Source organism: Falco naumanni, chromosome 1 (assembly GCF_017639655.2).
Source record: "Falco naumanni isolate bFalNau1 chromosome 1, bFalNau1.pat, whole genome shotgun sequence".
Classification (NCBI taxonomy): Eukaryota; Metazoa; Chordata; class Aves; order Falconiformes; family Falconidae; genus Falco; species Falco naumanni.
Genome location: NC_054054.1, coordinates 89,785,535 through 89,801,088, shown reverse-complemented (window position 1 = coordinate 89,801,088; position 15,554 = coordinate 89,785,535). Strand labels below are relative to the sequence as shown.

The 15,554-nt window shown below is 52.2% G+C and overlaps 1 protein-coding gene across 1 annotated transcript; it reads left to right on the top strand.

Annotated features, from left to right (window-relative positions):
* The first annotated feature begins 1,585 nt into the window (after nt 1-1,585).
* Nucleotides 1,586-14,199, top strand: MLEC (malectin). The gene is made up of 5 exons (XM_040605132.1): nt 1,586-1,798; nt 5,059-5,237; nt 6,606-6,782; nt 6,873-6,930; nt 8,164-14,199. Exons 1-5 carry the CDS (start codon nt 1,609-1,611, stop codon nt 8,391-8,393), a joined length of 834 nt encoding a protein of 277 aa, XP_040461066.1. The 5' UTR covers nt 1,586-1,608; the 3' UTR covers nt 8,394-14,199.
* Nucleotides 14,200-15,554: the final 1,355 nt, after the last annotated feature.

The window sequence follows — 15,554 nt, the reverse complement described above, 5'->3', positions numbered from 1 at the left end:
GCCAGGAACCGGCATGAGGTGGCTTAATCTGGAGAAGTGCTAAGTGTGTGCGTTTTACACTACTTTTTGCTTTCCTAAGCCGCTGTAGTTTCAGGAACCCTTTCCCAGCAGCAATGCTGGTACGGGAGCACAGCAGTGCCACGTCTGCTGATGTGACAGCAGCAGGAAGACGCTGTGGGGCCCACTCCACTCCTGGGCAGAGCAGGTTAGGCAGCAGAGGGTGGGTGGGTGGTTGCCCCCCTCCCCAATTAAATTCACTTCTCCAAGGCTTTGTCCTGTTAAAGAGTCCTCGTAGGTGCATTACAAAAGCAACAAACCCATTTAATTCTCAGTCTGCAGCACCAAGTTTTTATTCCTAAAAGCAAACGTTTTGTGGAAGACTCAGATTAATAAAAAGTCACTGGGACTTGGGAGCAGCTGCTGCTAACGCAGCTGGTGGCTGGAGTGCAGGCACCAGGCCTGGCTGGTGTCGGAAGCTTTGAGAAACACTGAGACCAGACAGGAGGGCAAACATGGAGGCAAACATTAAGTTATTTGCTCCCCCACCGTTCAGTGAATTTCACCCAGTCTCCACTTGTCAGGTCTCACTCCGGCCCACCCAGGAACTCGCCAAGGTCCTCCAGAAAAACACCCAGGACCTTACATTATCCTGTAAAATGCAACACGGGGAGAAACATCACCGGCAATATAACGGTTAGCTCCCCCCTCCTCGTCTACCGGCTGTTCTACTATTCAGGCAGACACGCCACCCAGCTGTTTCACCACTGCGGTAGCTGCCCCTTCCAGCACCCCGTGGCGTGGGGAGCGGGGGAGGCAGCGTCTTTTGCTGAGGCACCGGCTCGGTGTCGGGCGTTGCTGTTCAGCGTACGCGAAACTACCAGGATGTAACACGGAGCCGCCCCCGACGGCGGCATAGCTCCCGCTGCCCCAGCTCCGCTCCCAGCCGCTTCCCCGAGCGCCGGGGCCGGGGCCGTGCCGGGCCGCCCCGCTCCCGTTCGCTGCCCGCGGGGTCCTGCCGCAGCGCCGCGCGTTGCCTCGGCAACCCACCGGCACCCCACTTCCCGCCGCCGCCCCACAGTGCCTTGCGTTCCGGCCGCGCTGGAGCTTCGCTATTGGAGGGGCGGAGGGGGAGGGGCTTTCCCCTCAGGCGTCCGGCGCTGAGGGGAGCCCGCCGGGCTGTATCCTCGCTGCGGAGGCGCCGCTGGGGAACCTTGGTCCCTCCCTGACGCTCCTTCCTGGGGGTGCCGGTCCTGCCCTCGCTCCCCTCCCCGAGCGAGCGGTGCTGGCCCTGGGCACTCCCGGCTGGCGGCCACCGGCTCCCCGCTCCGGGCCGGCCCGCTCCGCTCCCGCCGGACACGCCTCCCGCCGCAGCGCGCCCCCGTCCCCTCGCCTCTCAACCAAGCCTGCTCGCCCGCTCCCGCCGCCCATTGGCCCGGCGCGTTATGAATATGCAGATAGGGGCTCGCAGCTGCCTAATGGCAGACGGGCAGAAAATTAATATTTGCATCGTAGCGCGCGGATTGGCCGGCGCGCTCTCCGCCCCGGCAGCGGGGTAGGCTGCCCCCTGGCGGCGGCAGGAAGGGGCGGGCGCGGCGCCGGGAGCCCGACATGGTGGGCGCCGGGGCGCGCGGGGCGCCGCTGCTGCCGCCCTTGCTACTGCTGCTGCCGCTGCTGCGGGGCGCGGCGGGCGGCCTCGCCGACAGCGTCATCTGGGCCGTCAATGCGGGCGGCGATGCCCATGTGGACGTGAACGGCATCCACTTCCGCAAGGACCCGCTCGAGGGCCGCGTGGGCCGAGGTGAGGGCGGCGGAGGAGCGCCGGTGGCCCGCCGGGGTTGTCGGGGGGGGGGGGGAGCTGCCCTGCGGGCCCGCTTGGCGCCGCTCCACCGGCGGCGCCGCCCGCCCGTGGCGGCGGGGGTCCGAGACCCGCGTCCCCCTGGCACCGTCCCGCCTGCCCCGGCCCCGCCGCGGAGAGTCGGCGGGTCTCCCCGCAGGGCTACGGCGGCCCGGGCAGGCCCGCAGGCGGGGTCTCCTCTCCCCGGGCCCGGCGCCGCGGAGCGGGCGGGAGGGGGACAGCGAGGGCCCGCGGGGAGCCCCCGCCCGGCACTTGTCACCCGCCGGGAGCGCGGCCCCCCCCGGTGCCCCCGCCGGGCCCGGCCTTGGGCTGTGCCCCCCGCCTCCCCCGGCGGCGGCGCGGGCCCGGGCCCCGGTGGCGGCAGGACCAGCCCCGGGCCGATTAGTCCGGCCTCGGGCTACGGGGTTGTGTAACGCCGGAGGGGAAGCCGCTGCACGCGGGCTGGCGTGGAATTTCGGCTGGAAAGGCGACGGGAGCGGTCAGGCTGCCAAACTGGCCGCCTGCAGCCGCCTGGCTCCCTTTTTCCCATTTTCCGCTGGAAGCCCCCGGTTTCCCCTGCAAGACCTGCCAGGCTGGAGCCCAGCCCGCAGCGCGCCCGGACGGCGCTTTGCCCGCAGCCGCAGCGCTGGCGGTGCGGGCTGGTGCCGGCAGCCTGGTCCCAGTGGGGCCGGGAGCAAGGTGCCACTTGCCTCTCTGTTCCCTGTGCCAGTCCTGGCAGGGTGATCAGGAGCAGGGCAGGGACAGAAGCAGCAGAGGCAGATGGGACATGATCAGCTGCTTGAACTACTGGATCAGTAAAATCTGTCTACCAGTAAGGACAGGAGGCAGAGCTAATGCTGCACCTACACTTGGGTTGCCTTTTCCTACTTGCCCTGAAACTGCTCCGGCTGTGTGAAGTTTGCATGTTTCTGGAAACTGGTATGCCAAAACTTAGTTGATTGACAAATATATTGAACAGTTAGCTGTGCTGAGCTGCTCCTGCTGTCAGTCACAGGTGAGTGGTAGAGTGCAGAGAAAGATGAGTCATCTGTTGACTTTTAAGTTAGCCTTCACTGTTTCCATGTAGGATGGTGAGGATTGTCCTGATTGCCATTGCTTAGACTGCTTGAGTGCCATCCCAAATGGAGAGCTGGTTGGGCACAATGGAGGTCACATTTAAATACTACTATGATTCATTAAGAGTTTTTCATCCCAGTGGAAGCTGGTGCCCCAGTCATGCAAGGTGCCCTGATCCCTGTAGGTCAGCTTCACTTCACAGACCTCTCACATGTGCACCTTGAACGTTCTTGTGGACTTGAACGGTTTATTTTTGAGTTGAGGAGAAAAAGAGTCTGTTTGAAGCACACTGTGACATGCTTTTCCTTTGGGGAAAGCCTGTGGTGTCTCCTGAACCAGCAGGCTGTTCAAGTAATCTTGCTTCAGCCAGCGGTGCCAGGCACAGCAAAGGAGACTTTACCCCTTTGAGCTCTCAGCTGCTTTTCCCTCAATGGCTTTTTATTGCACCATTGTTCGGTTTACTCTGGGTTCCTCTCTGTGTTGATAGGCATGTAATGGCTACAGCAGAAATATGTGGCCGACTGGGAGGAAACTACCAAGGGATAGCTGTTTCTGGGCTGTACTGCCTCTGGGCAAATTAAAACCTTCCCCCCTCCCCCCAAGCCTCAGTTCAGATGCTGTGCCTTAAAGGACAAAACGTGCTGATGGCAATTACAGAATAGCCAGGCACCAGACATACTTGAGTTGCAGCTTAATGTGCACTGCTTGGTGAGCTACCTCTCGGTGTGCCCAGTACGCTTTAAAATCAAGCTCACTTCCACAGCTATGTCAGCAGACCTCTGATACACAGGTGACCAGTCTGCCTCTCCAGTTACCTTCTTGGCTATTAAAGGACTTTCTTTCTGTGCAGGCTTTCCTCTAATAGGAGCTGACTTCTGTGGATTCCTTGGTTCACTATCACTGTAATCCATAGCTGGCCAGAAATATCTCTGTGGGAGGACAAGTTAAACTTTTCACCCTCTGTCTTTCTGGTGATTAGTCTTCAGCCTTTGCGCCTTGGTTCAAGTGGTAAAGAGAAGCAGAAGATTGCCAGAGTAGCTCAGTGTGAAACAGGAGACTTAAGAGCTGGCATTAATTTCCTCTTGCTCGTTTGCATTGGCTCTGTCTTTGGCAACGTGTGCTGGGTTAGTAGTTCTTGCTTTGTCTTGGCCAGTACAGTGTCTGTTCCCATGGAAATGAGGATGGAAGTGGCAAGTGTCAGCGGAGAACTTTGTCTGGATCAGCTTCTCCTGCCTGAAGTGTCAGTGGGCAGGTGATGTCCACAGTCTTCTCTCCTGCCCCTGCTTTGCTGGGCAATTATTTGATTCGGAGCTCTTGAGGCATGCATCAGTTTGCATTTGTACAGTAACCCTGACACAATAAAACATCAAGCTGGGTTCAAGTCTTGGCAAATGTTATGATTTCTCTTATTTTCTCAGTTATTGTCCCATTTGGGAATGTTGTTTGGGCCCTTCTTGTGGGGCTGTTTGAATACCTACAGACAGCACCCATTTCAGCTGGGTGGCTGCGAGAACAGCAGCTGATGGAGCTGCTGGTGCTCCTGAAATCCTTGTGGATCTTTCTTACTTCCTTCTTCCTGTTTTCAAGGTGGCATGTATTGCATGGCTGTGGTGAGAAGAAAGGGTTTTTAAAGATGTCTAATGCTTTTCACCATTCTGTCATTCCCCAGGTTTTCACTTGAGGAGGATGAGTTTCTTAAAACCTGATGCCATTGACTGCTAACTTCACATCTCTTGAACGAATGAGTCCTGCACTGACTGTTTTGTTTTTGTACTCAGACTCCGTAATTTGAAAATGTTTTAAAAAATATTCTTGGTGGTTTTCCTTTTTGAAGCAGGAGTCAATGGCCCAGTCCTTTGGCTCTGTGCCCTGTTTGTGAAACAGTCTTCTTTCTGAAGTGGTGCGAGTGAGTTTACTGTGTCTTAGACTGCCGCAGGCCCAGACCTGTTTTTCTGCAGGGCCTGGATTCTGGAGCTTTGGCTACCTCTGCTTCTTGCTCCAGTAATGCTGCCTCCTCGTCGGAGCAAGGAGAGAAAACAGGTCTGAAGGGCATAAGAGCTAATGGCACCTGAAGAGTATATGAAGTGTCTCTTCCATGTGCCTCAGTAACTAACCCTTCCTCTCACTGTTTTTTGCTTGAAACCCAGCTTCTGACTATGGCATGAAGCTGCCAATCTTGCGGTCCAATGCGGAAGATCAGATTCTGTACCAGACTGAGCGTTACAATGAGGAAACCTTTGGCTATGAAGTTCCCATCAAAGAGGAGGGTGACTATGTGCTGGTGTTGAAGTTTGCAGAGGTTTATTTTGCACAGTCTCAACAGAAGGTAAGCAACAGCTCCTTGCTTGTCTCTTTGATGTGAGTTCCTGGCTAAGACTCTGTGTGCCCAGGTTGCCTCTGCTGCTTTGCATGCTGGAGAAGGGAGTGAAGTAAGATACTAATGGTTAACTTTAGTTGCTAGAGCTCTCATGGGCTCTGAAACTTTGAGCTCAAAGGGAGCACATTCCAGATATACAGTTGGCCTGGAAAATCACACTACAGAGTATTCAAACAAACCTGTGCAACTAAACATAACTAGCACTAGATCTTTACAATCTGTTTAGGCTGTGCTGGCTTTGAGGAGAAGTTTTTTTGCCATTTTCCTGAACGCTTGTTCCTGACCTGACAGCATGCTTGTGCTGGAGGAAGTATTGCACAGACTGAATCAGGGAAGTGGTCTGGGTTAAATAACCTACTCGAAACAATTTTTACAAATGTAGTAAGACTTGAAACTGGTTCAAACTGATTCTGAAAACACAGAGTTAAATTCAATCCTATTTATTGGTCTTGAGAAAAGAATAATCCTTGTCCATTTTTTAAATTCCTCATGTATAAATGTGGAAGCAGAAGCACAAAGAACTCAAAGATCTATGATAAATGGGGAGAGAAGTGGTGTGTGTTTTAGCCTGGCTTTCCCCTGACTTCATCAGCTTCTTTAGAGCCCTGCTTCTTACACACTGTGCTGCCTTCCTGCAAGAGAATTCTTTGCAGGAACAGAACTGATGGGCTGGATGCAAAAAGCAGCCTCAGATTAAACTGAAGGGCTGAGGTATCTTTGGTTCCTCTTCCTTCATGTGGTTCTGCTGGGATTCCCCAGGTGCTGAGAGAAGTTTGAGTCATTACAGCCCTGAGGAGGACTTTCGCTCGGCATTCACAGATGTGGTTAGCAGTTTTACATTTTACCTCCTTCAAACCCTGTGGCCTTCACCAGCTTGTTTCCTCAGTTCTGCTGCAGGCTGTTAGTTAGAAATGGCTTAACTCCCTAGGGTGTGGTGTGCTGCAGCCACCCTGGGGTGGTGTGAGCAGGTCCTCAGCCAGCAGGTGGAAAGAAGCTTGTGAAAGAAAAGCGTGAATAAACCAAAATAAAATTGTGCTGTCCTCAGTTCTGAACTGCAGGCGTAGGGGTTATTTTAAAAGAAGACGGCAGATTTCAGGGTATTTGAAAATAATGCTCATGCTTCAGGTATTTACCTGGCTGCTTTTGGGCTCTGAATCCTTCCCAAGGGAGTGGAGCATGTGTGGTGGGACAGTGCATGCTGCAGTGCTTTCTGGTTCTGGGTGCATAACAAGCAGAGACCTTTCCTGTTCCCTTCCTGTTTCAAGCATCACGTGTCTGAATCTGTGCTGACACTCTGTCACTTCTTCCACCCTGAAGGTATTTGATGTTCGCTTAAACGGCCACGTGGTGGTGAAGGACTTGGACATCTTTGACAGAGTTGGACACAGCACAGCTCACGATGAGATCATTCCCATGAGTATCAAAAAGGGGAAACTGAGTGTCCAGGGAGAGGTTTCCACGTTCACAGGGAAGCTCCACATTGAGTTTGTAAAGGTAATAAGCTTTTCTGGGCAGAGCCCTGATTTTTTTCTCCTTCTGCCCCAGCCACATGATGCAGCTGACTTCCTTCTTTGCTTTCTCTAGGGCTACTATGACAATCCGAAAATCTGTGCCCTATACATCCTGCAAGGAACAGTGGAAGGTAAGCACAGTTTTTGAGCCAAAAGGCTCTTCCCCCTTGGAGAGCAGCCTGCTGCTTCTCAGACCATGAGATCATAGGTTTTTCTGACCCACCTCTGCCAAAACTGTTTCTCTGTCAGCAAGTTCCCACAGAGTGCACTTGCAGAGTGAAATAAGTGTGTAGTGTCTTTCTACTCCTCCAAGTGCACAAAGCTGTGTCATTTTTGGAATAAGGAAAATCAGTTTGGTTTGGAACTTCCTGCATGTGGGATAGAGAAGAAGGGAACACTGGTCAGCCTTAGCTTATAGCTACAGATAAATTCCCTCTGGTCTTGGAAGTCAGCAGCAGTCCTGCAGTCAAGTAATTTATGAAGATCTTCAGCTAGTAGTTAAGTGTTTCTTACCTTGAGCTTTGTTTTGCCTCCTCAGCTAGAGGACAAGGCAGTGTTTTTTGCCCAGATACCAGTTCCTCTGGATAGCAGCGGGTTGTGCTAGTAAACTTCTTGCACTTTCATCACCCTTTTTTTAAGTCTGTGCTGGAGTTGGAGCCCCTCTAGATCCCGAACAGGAGAGGTTTAAGACCCCTGAGCAAAGCATTTGTTTGCTTTACTATTGGTCAGGGATTGCCAAGTTTTGCTGAAGATTTGGTGGGTAACCTTGTGGCTAGGTGTCACCTTGCTGTGTGTGGGACTTGCAATTCAGACTCCAGGCTCATAGGACTGGATTAGAGTGGCGTTGGGGGTGCAGTGATGTGAGGTAGGACCTTGTGTGGAAAGGGCTGTTCCCATTGCTGTTTGGACCTGTGTTTGCTGGTCCCACAAGCAGCAGGTGCTTATTCATGACTAGGTCTCACTGAGCAGCTGCGGTATCTGACTGTGTATGCTGTAAATGTGCTTTTGTGCTTTGTTCTGGTTTTGGCTGGGATAGAGTTAATTTTCTTCTTAGAAAGAGTGTTGTTAAACTGTGACATGCTGTAACTTCTCCTGTGTGACATGAGATGGGGTGGAAGGATTTTGTTTTCTTTGCAGACTGGGTCGTCTTTAGATGCTTTTGCATCACAGAGGAAAGAAATAGTGGTGTGAGCCTCTGAGGAAGTATGCTTCTGTTTCCTGGGGTGCTCTGGCTGTGGTGTTGATGTGGTATCAGATTCCCTGTCGCCTGTTTTCATGCTGGCTCAGGGAGACGGGAAGGGAGCGACTCGGTGATTTCCCAGGTTACATTCTGCCTCCTTGCAATCTTTTGTCTTGTTCAACAGATGTTCCAAAGCTGCAGCCGCACCCAGGTCTGGAGAAAAAAGAGGAAGATGATGATGAAGATGATTATGATGATGGCTCTAGTGTTAAAAAACAGGCAAATAAGAACCGGGTTCAGTCAGGCCCACGCACACCAAACCCCTATGCCTCGGACAACAGCAGCCTCATGTTTCCTATATTGGTGGCCTTTGGTGTCTTCATTCCTACCCTCTTCTGCCTCTGCCGATTGTGAGAGCAAGCCCCACAGAGCATCAGCCAAGGGGCTGGGAGGGAAGGAGTTGGACCAAACACGGTTGCTTTCAATTTCTCCATATTGTTCATAATTTAAGGAAAGAAGAAGGAAAAAAAAAAAAGGTTCATTTGGAATGAATAGCAGGTCCAGGTAAGAGGGAGCTTACCTTCCCGCTGCCAGCACACAGCGAGGCCCTCGCCTTCCCCTTTGCACCATGTGCAGCCTCCGATCTTCCCTGGGGCATCCAAGAGTAAACTGAGTCCTGGCTGTCTGTGTATTGGGCTGTTGAAAGCTGATGCTACCAGTCCTGGGCCAAGTCCCACACCGAGAGAAAGCCATGTGCTGCAAGATCTCTGCCTTTGTGGGGTGGAATACGGTTCCTTAAGCAGGGAAGCAGCTCTTAAAACCAGACCTGGGTACACGTTTTGTCTGGGAGTGTGGAAGCGTTAGGGTGTTGTTGGGTGACTAATGGCTATGGAGGACGGAACCTGGCTCAGCATCTCCCTGAACATGTGCAACCCAATGTATGGTACTTGCCTGCATAAAGATACCAAGACTCCAGCTCAGCCTCTGTGGAGACATTCCCCTCCTAAGACTGCAAGCTGCGCCAGGAGCAGAGGGATTTATCTGGCCTGATTTGCTGTACCAGTTGGGAGAGACTGTCCTAGTTTGGCAACTGTAATGTTAGATCCGTCACAGAGGGATTCTGCTGTAGCCCGCGAAAGGATGACGTTGTTAGCGTCTGATCAGATGCACTTGTTTTCTGTATTGATTATGGCTTTTGTTTCCTTTAATATCCTTTTCTTCTCAAAGGTTTCATTTTAAGCCCAGTTCCTTGTTTTGCCCTTTCTAGCAAGTGACCTGTCCTTTGGAAGAAGCTGAGAATCAGGTGACCTACAGAGGGGGTTCTGGACTTGTTCCTTGACCTTCCTGATGGTTAGCTCCCTGCCCCGTGACTGTGATTGCGAACAGCTGGTGCTGTAGGACAGAGAGGAACAACCTTATGGATGCTCCCCGTGAGCTCTCATTCCCTGTTGTAAGGACCAGGCCTACCTGCAGAGGTGAGAAGCACAGTGAGTTGGTTAGTGTTCATTTAGCTTGGCCTTTTGCATATAAAGGCATTGTAGCGAAGGGGCAGATGTCCAGCATTTCAGTACTGTAGAGCCAAGGTGGTTTGTTGCCTTTCAGAGAGATGGAAGTGAACAGAACACTGGAGACAAGGTCACCCTCTTCCCCCAGGGATGTTTCTGCAAGAGGCTTCTGTTTCCACATGCAGAGCCTGCGCCTGCCTGACAAAGGCCAAGCAGAGCGAAAGCCCTTGCTGCGCCTGCTGATCCAGAGCTGCAGGCCCTGAGGAGCTGCCTTCCCGCGGTCTGGGCCTCTGACCTGCTGAGCATTTCTGGCTGGTGAGGGGGAGATGTTCTGTGTGCTGGAGCAGGATCTGTCCCAGGCAGGACTGCATCCTTGTTGGTCAGTTGTGATGCTGGTGTGCTCTGTGCTCACAGAACACTTTACCTCATGCTATCTCTGTTGTTCTCAGAAGCGTTCTCCCTTTATCGAGAGCAGGGGCACTGAGCCACCTTGCTGCTGCTCCTCCTTGGGCCTGAGTTTTCCTAGTGGTTATTCTTGGGTTTGATCCCCTACAGTGACTCAGTCTTTGTTTGAGCTGAGAAGGGTCAGCAGAATTCCCTAGTTTCTGGAAAGGAAACAAGAAGAGCAGCCTCTCTGCTGTGCCAGGCCCGAGCAGCTGAAGGCTCTGCTTCCTCCTAACCTGCAAGCTGTGATATGAGCTGTCAGCTCACGGGCTCCAGAACAGGATCTGGGGGAGGTGTCAAAGCACTGCTTTCTGCAGCAGCAACACTGTACCTTGCCTGATCACATACATTACTGCTATAGGCTTGACCCTAAATCTATGTCTGTGAGCTAAAAAGCAAGCAGTAGGACCTTAATTACCTTCTGTCCAGTTGCACAAGTGGTTACAGCCAGTTTGGGAGAAGCCAGAGAGTCCCTGCTACAGCTGAAGGAGAAGACAGGCTTTAGAGAGCAGATCTTAAGAACGAACCTGAGGATGAAAAGGCAGTAAGCTTGAAGTTGTCTGCTTTGTCTTCTACCTGCTGTTAAAATCCTAGTATTTATAAAATTCTTATAATATATGAGCGCTGTTTCATTTGGTGACAGTGCCTGCAGATTCTCCAGCATTTTTGGGATTGCTCGAACTGGAGCACAGAGACATTTAGATCTTTATCAGTTTTGAGAAGCATAAACTGCGCTGATTTGTTAAGCAAAGAACCTGGGCTTGAAAGCAAGCTTCTCTGTAAGGAGCTGTTCTCCTCCAGGCCCTTTAGGTTGTATTTTATTTGAGCATCCTTGAAGCAAGAAATCACTCAGCTTCTAGTGGCTTACCCAGTGATCACCTTGCCTAGCATGAGAAAAGGGGCATGCATTTAGGTGTGCAAAAGTTGGAGACAAGTCTTCTAGGATAGTTTATTCCTGCCTCTCCTGTCAGCCAGGACACCCATTTGGTGCCATCAGCCGCCCAAAGGCAAAGCTGCACAGTGTGATCTGTTGTGTACCTGTTGCTCCGTTCAAATGAATTTGTCTTATTTGAGTAAGAATAGGGAGAAGGAATAGTTCATCCTTCATGGCTTCAATTTAGTTGTTTTGGCTGGTTTTTTGCATCTTTGTTACTAAAAAGCTTGTGTCTGGGTTGTTGGGAGGTTCCTGACCCTGTTATGGTGCTATGAGCAGTTTTCCTTGTTGGTCCATCCCCTCTGGACAGGTTTGCCTCAGAAGGAGCCTTCGTACAAAGGATGTGGGAAGATGGGAGGATGGTAGGAGATAACAAGTCGGCACCTCACTGGGAATGACGCAGTCAGGCTGGTTCCATCTCTGCAAGGGGAGACAGATGAGTATGCTGAGGAACCTGGTCCTGACCAGGGAAAGAAAAAGTTTGGGTTAGCTATAGCTTTCCAGTACGGGTGTTTGAGGGACTATCCAAGGCATTGTTTAACTGAGACTGGTCAGAGATGAGCCTGTTTGTGCTTTGTTGCCTCCCGCCAGCAGCAGGCAGGTGAAGTGTGTCCCCCTGTGCAGCAGTGTGGGGGAGCTGGGTCAGAACAGACCCTGGCTTCATTTGTGGAGCAGTTACGCGGAAAGGGGCATATAAGGCAATTTCAATAAAGCTTCCACTTCATAAAGGGAAGATGACACCATCAGTCATGTTTTGGGCCTGGATCCAGCCTCATTATAGTGGTTCCAAAGCCTGTTTTAATTACCCCCCTATCAGCCCCTCCTTTTGTACTTTTAAGCCAGGCCATTTTCCCCTTGTGTGTATGTGTGACTAAAACAACAGCTCTGACCTTTCTGAGTATCCCAGGTGGCAGAGAACAGAAAGCCAAATGAATTCCCTTCTCTTTTTGGTGCCTTTGTCTCAGGCTTTGAATAAAAGTCTATTTGAAGAAGCATCTATTTTTTATTTTTTTTTAAGGAGCTTCTGTGTAGTTTTTTTCTTTGTCCCCAAGGGACAGGCATTCCCTGCCCTTGTGATCAGCTGGGGACTATCTCAGTCTCCCTGGATGCCAGCTCTGGAGGTCACAGCTGAAGCAGAGAACTGTGAGCGAGTATCTTTGGTTCCAGCCCTTGAGGTCAATGGATAAAAAGCCTAGCGGGGGATATAACAACTGGAAGAGGTCCTTCAGGTCTGTTCTCCCCCAGAAATCTCCCAAAGGCAGGATGGAGAGCTTCCAGACAGTCTGGTGCCTGCATGTCTGTGCAGTTCAGAGCTGGGTGAGTCATGGCTAGGTCCTCGTAGCTGTATGGTGCTTACAGCTTCTGGGTGCAGCGTGGCTTGGGGGGTCCTGACCCCCAAACTCACTTGCTGAGGGCTTGCCCTGCACTGTTTGAGTGAGAACAGGGAGCAGAGACCCGTGCTTTGTCCCTTGGCCTTCCTTTAAGATGACATGGGATTGCAACAGCCAGTGAAATGTCTCGATATGGGAAGTTTGGGCTGAACAGGCCTGTCTGATGGAAAACAGCAGGAGGAGGGAGAGGACCAGCAGAGCAGCTTCAGCCCTTGATGTGAGACAGATTCCAAGCAGCTGCTAAGTACCAAGTGTTTCAGGCTCTGTTTGGTGCTCAGATGTGGGAGAGATCCGTCTGCTTCTTGCACTTATGTGACAGGGAGGGAAATATCCTTACTGACAATCCAAGGGAAACAGGAACTGGGCCAGCACTGAGCTAATTTACCTACTGGCGCTTCTGGATCCCCACAACAAATGCCAAAGTCTAATATAATTTGAGGATGCTTTTCTTAATGTTCTGCCTGGTTCCACCAGTCTGTCTTCACTGGCTAGTCCCAAATAGGCTCAGACAAGTATTCTCAACGGCACAAACACAACAGTAGGCTGGAGCTGTGAAGGCTCAGATATGTGACTATACAAACAGGCCTCCTGTGCTGCACCCCTGCTTCACACGCTGCCCAGCAGGTCTGGGGCACGTGTGTTTCACCTTGGATCCAAACGGACATGTCCCAGGAGTACAGTAGCAACTGCATTGAAATGGTGCTGGGCTGGACAGGAGCAGTGAAAGCAGGTCCATGTCTTCCGGGACTCTGGCTTGCTCAGAGTTTATTGCTGTATATTAAATACTATTTTTGGAGATTGGGGGAGGGGGAGGGATATGGTGATGCTGTCCCTAGTCTGGTGGGATGCTACTGCAGGTTGCTGATAGGTTTTGATTTTTTTTCCCCAAGAAGTGCTTTATTTAAAAGAAAAAAAAGGGGAAAAAATATTCAACAAAACAGAAGTGCTTTCCTCCCTCCTAGAAACAGTGCTGGCTATTTAGAAAATGTGAATAATCTTTTGCAAACATCAAAGGTCTCTGCTAAAGAGTTTGTGTGATGGAGATTTCAAGGCAAGGGGCAAAGTACAGCTTAAACCAGTTTAACTGGGGAGAGTGTGAATCTAGGAAGCGCAGGATCTCTGCCCTCGAGTTGCCCCTAGTCACGCTAGTGGGGATGTGCTTGCCTGTGCTGTCACGGCTGTTCTGTCACACTACAACAGTTCCTGAGCTAGGGCACAGGAGTGAAGCAGTGTCTGGAAACTTGCTGGCAAGTGGAGGCTTTGTGTGTTCAGGGCTTTCCCACTCAAGAAGCAGCCAGGCTGGTAAAGCAGCTCTGGAGACTGTGAGAGCACAGGCAGGATTTGTGCTTTATGCCAGGAGGCAGTAGCTAGGACTGCAGGATGGTGGGCAGGTGACAGTAATCTTTGGGTCCCATCGTCGTAGCAGCTTCTAGCGTTGGCAGATGGTCCCACCGCTCCATAGTGCCCAGCTGTGTGGGCTGGGATGCATGGAAGTGACCCATGCCGTCAGCATTAAGGACACGTCACAAACTACTTGAAGCTGCAGGTCTAAGTTGTTCGTAAAGTCTAAAGCAGTGTGGGGAGAGATCTCCATCTGTCCTTGTCACCAGTACAAAGGGTTTTTAAGGAGGATTTTTATTTTGCTGTCCATTGCTTTGTGTTATAACAACTTGCAGTGACATATTTTTTTTTTTTAGTTTGTTTTGCAGCAAGCTTGGGCCCTGGGTGAAAAGCACAGATGTCTATTTCTGATTGCATTGGCTTTGCAGGGACTAGTTTGGGGGAAGAGATGGGTGTGGGGGTGGGTTATTTTATTTTTGGTACATGGTAGCGGTTTTATTTTTTAATTTCCCCAGGATGTTTGGTTGAGGGAATGTTCTGAAATCTACTGTCTGGCAGTTTAACCAGCAGTGTGTTAAAGGAAAATAAACAAAATTATATTGTCACTTGCATGAGGTGGTCCCTCTTTTCTAGTGGTGGGGGCAGAGGAGCCCCCTCTGTTTTACAGCTTGAGGTGCGGGAGGCCGAGGCTGCCTGCACTGCGGAGGGGACTGCAGGCTGCTGCTGAGATGCAGTTTAACATCCCACCACTGCTGCAGCCCAGAGCCTCTCTCCGCCACCACCTGCCGCTGGTACAGCTCCAGTATTCTCTTGCCAGTTGTTTTGGGCAATTAAGTGCAAGTTGAACGGTACAACATCCTCTTAAAAGCGCTGATGTGGCCCTTGTTGCTTCCTGCTGAGATCAGAAACACCAGAGATCTAATCTTACCTTCTGGGGTTTTGCAAGCTGCCCCAATTGCATTGGAGGCAGTCAGAAGGGGCTGTAGCTGGCGTGGTGAGAAAGTGGCACCTTCCTACTCGAAGTGCCTGCTCTCGGGGGACAGGGGACCCTGGCCCCATGCAGGGCACCCGCTCTTCCAGTCAGCCTGGGTCTTTGGTCCATCCTTCCTATGGCACAGGGTGGAGGGACCAAACCCAATACAGCGAGGAGGATTTGGGAGAACTGGCATGGGCAGGCTTGTCTGAAATAGCATTTGGTTGGCAGTCGCAGGTGCGTGCTGCTTGCAAGCAGCAGCAAACATCACTAATCACTGCTCTAAATCTGTTTCCAGTCATCTCGAGTGTGTTGAGTGTTGGCTGGAGTCTGAAACGAGGATGCTTATTGTGTTTCTTATTCTTGCCGCAGTTTCCTGAAGGGCTGCAGGTGACTCTCAGCAGCTCTTAAGTACCTGCCGCAGGCTGGTGGGCTGCCCTCTTTTGGGAAGAAATGCATCCTTTCCTCCTGTGGTGGTCCTGTGAGCCCGCTCCAGGTGGGACCATCCTCGGCTGCCACCTGCCAGTGTCCTTCTGCCACTGCTCCCGGGGTGGGGGTACCCGTGGCACGGCGGGGGGGCTGGCTGGGCACAGGCACTCCCTGAGCAACCCTCCTCGGGCATGCGCCCTGTCACTGCCCCTGTGCGGACCTGGGTGCCAGCTCCCTGGGGACAGCGGCTGGGGTGTCCCTGGGCTGGGGCGTCCCTGGGCTGGGGCAACAGCGGGGTGCATGCCCCGTGGCATCCCTTTGCTAGCAGCGTGCCAGATACCGGCTGCTTCCCGGGAAGTGCTTGCCACCATTCCCCAAAAGGACCGGGGCTCTCGAGAACACGTGCTCTCTGTAATTATGTGCGCGCTGCGGGATTCAGGCAGGGATTTAATTAACGAGGGGGGGGACTTAATTAACGGGGAGGCCGGTGCCCCGGCTGTGCGGGCAGGGTGATCTCCCGGCCCCCTGCCTGGTGGCGGGCGGCAGGACGGGTGTCGG

Bases quoted from the DNA above. Each gene is read 5' to 3' on its own strand.
- MLEC (XM_040605132.1), top strand. From the start codon at position 1,609: ATGGTGGGCGCCGGGGCGCGCGGGGCGCCGCTGCTGCCGCCCTTGCTA. The intron at 5,238-6,605 runs GTAAGCAACAGC...TCCACCCTGAAG, and splicing joins TTGCACAGTCTCAACAGAAG to GTATTTGATGTTCGCTTAAA. The intron at 6,783-6,872 runs GTAATAAGCTTT...TGCTTTCTCTAG, and splicing joins TCCACATTGAGTTTGTAAAG to GGCTACTATGACAATCCGAA.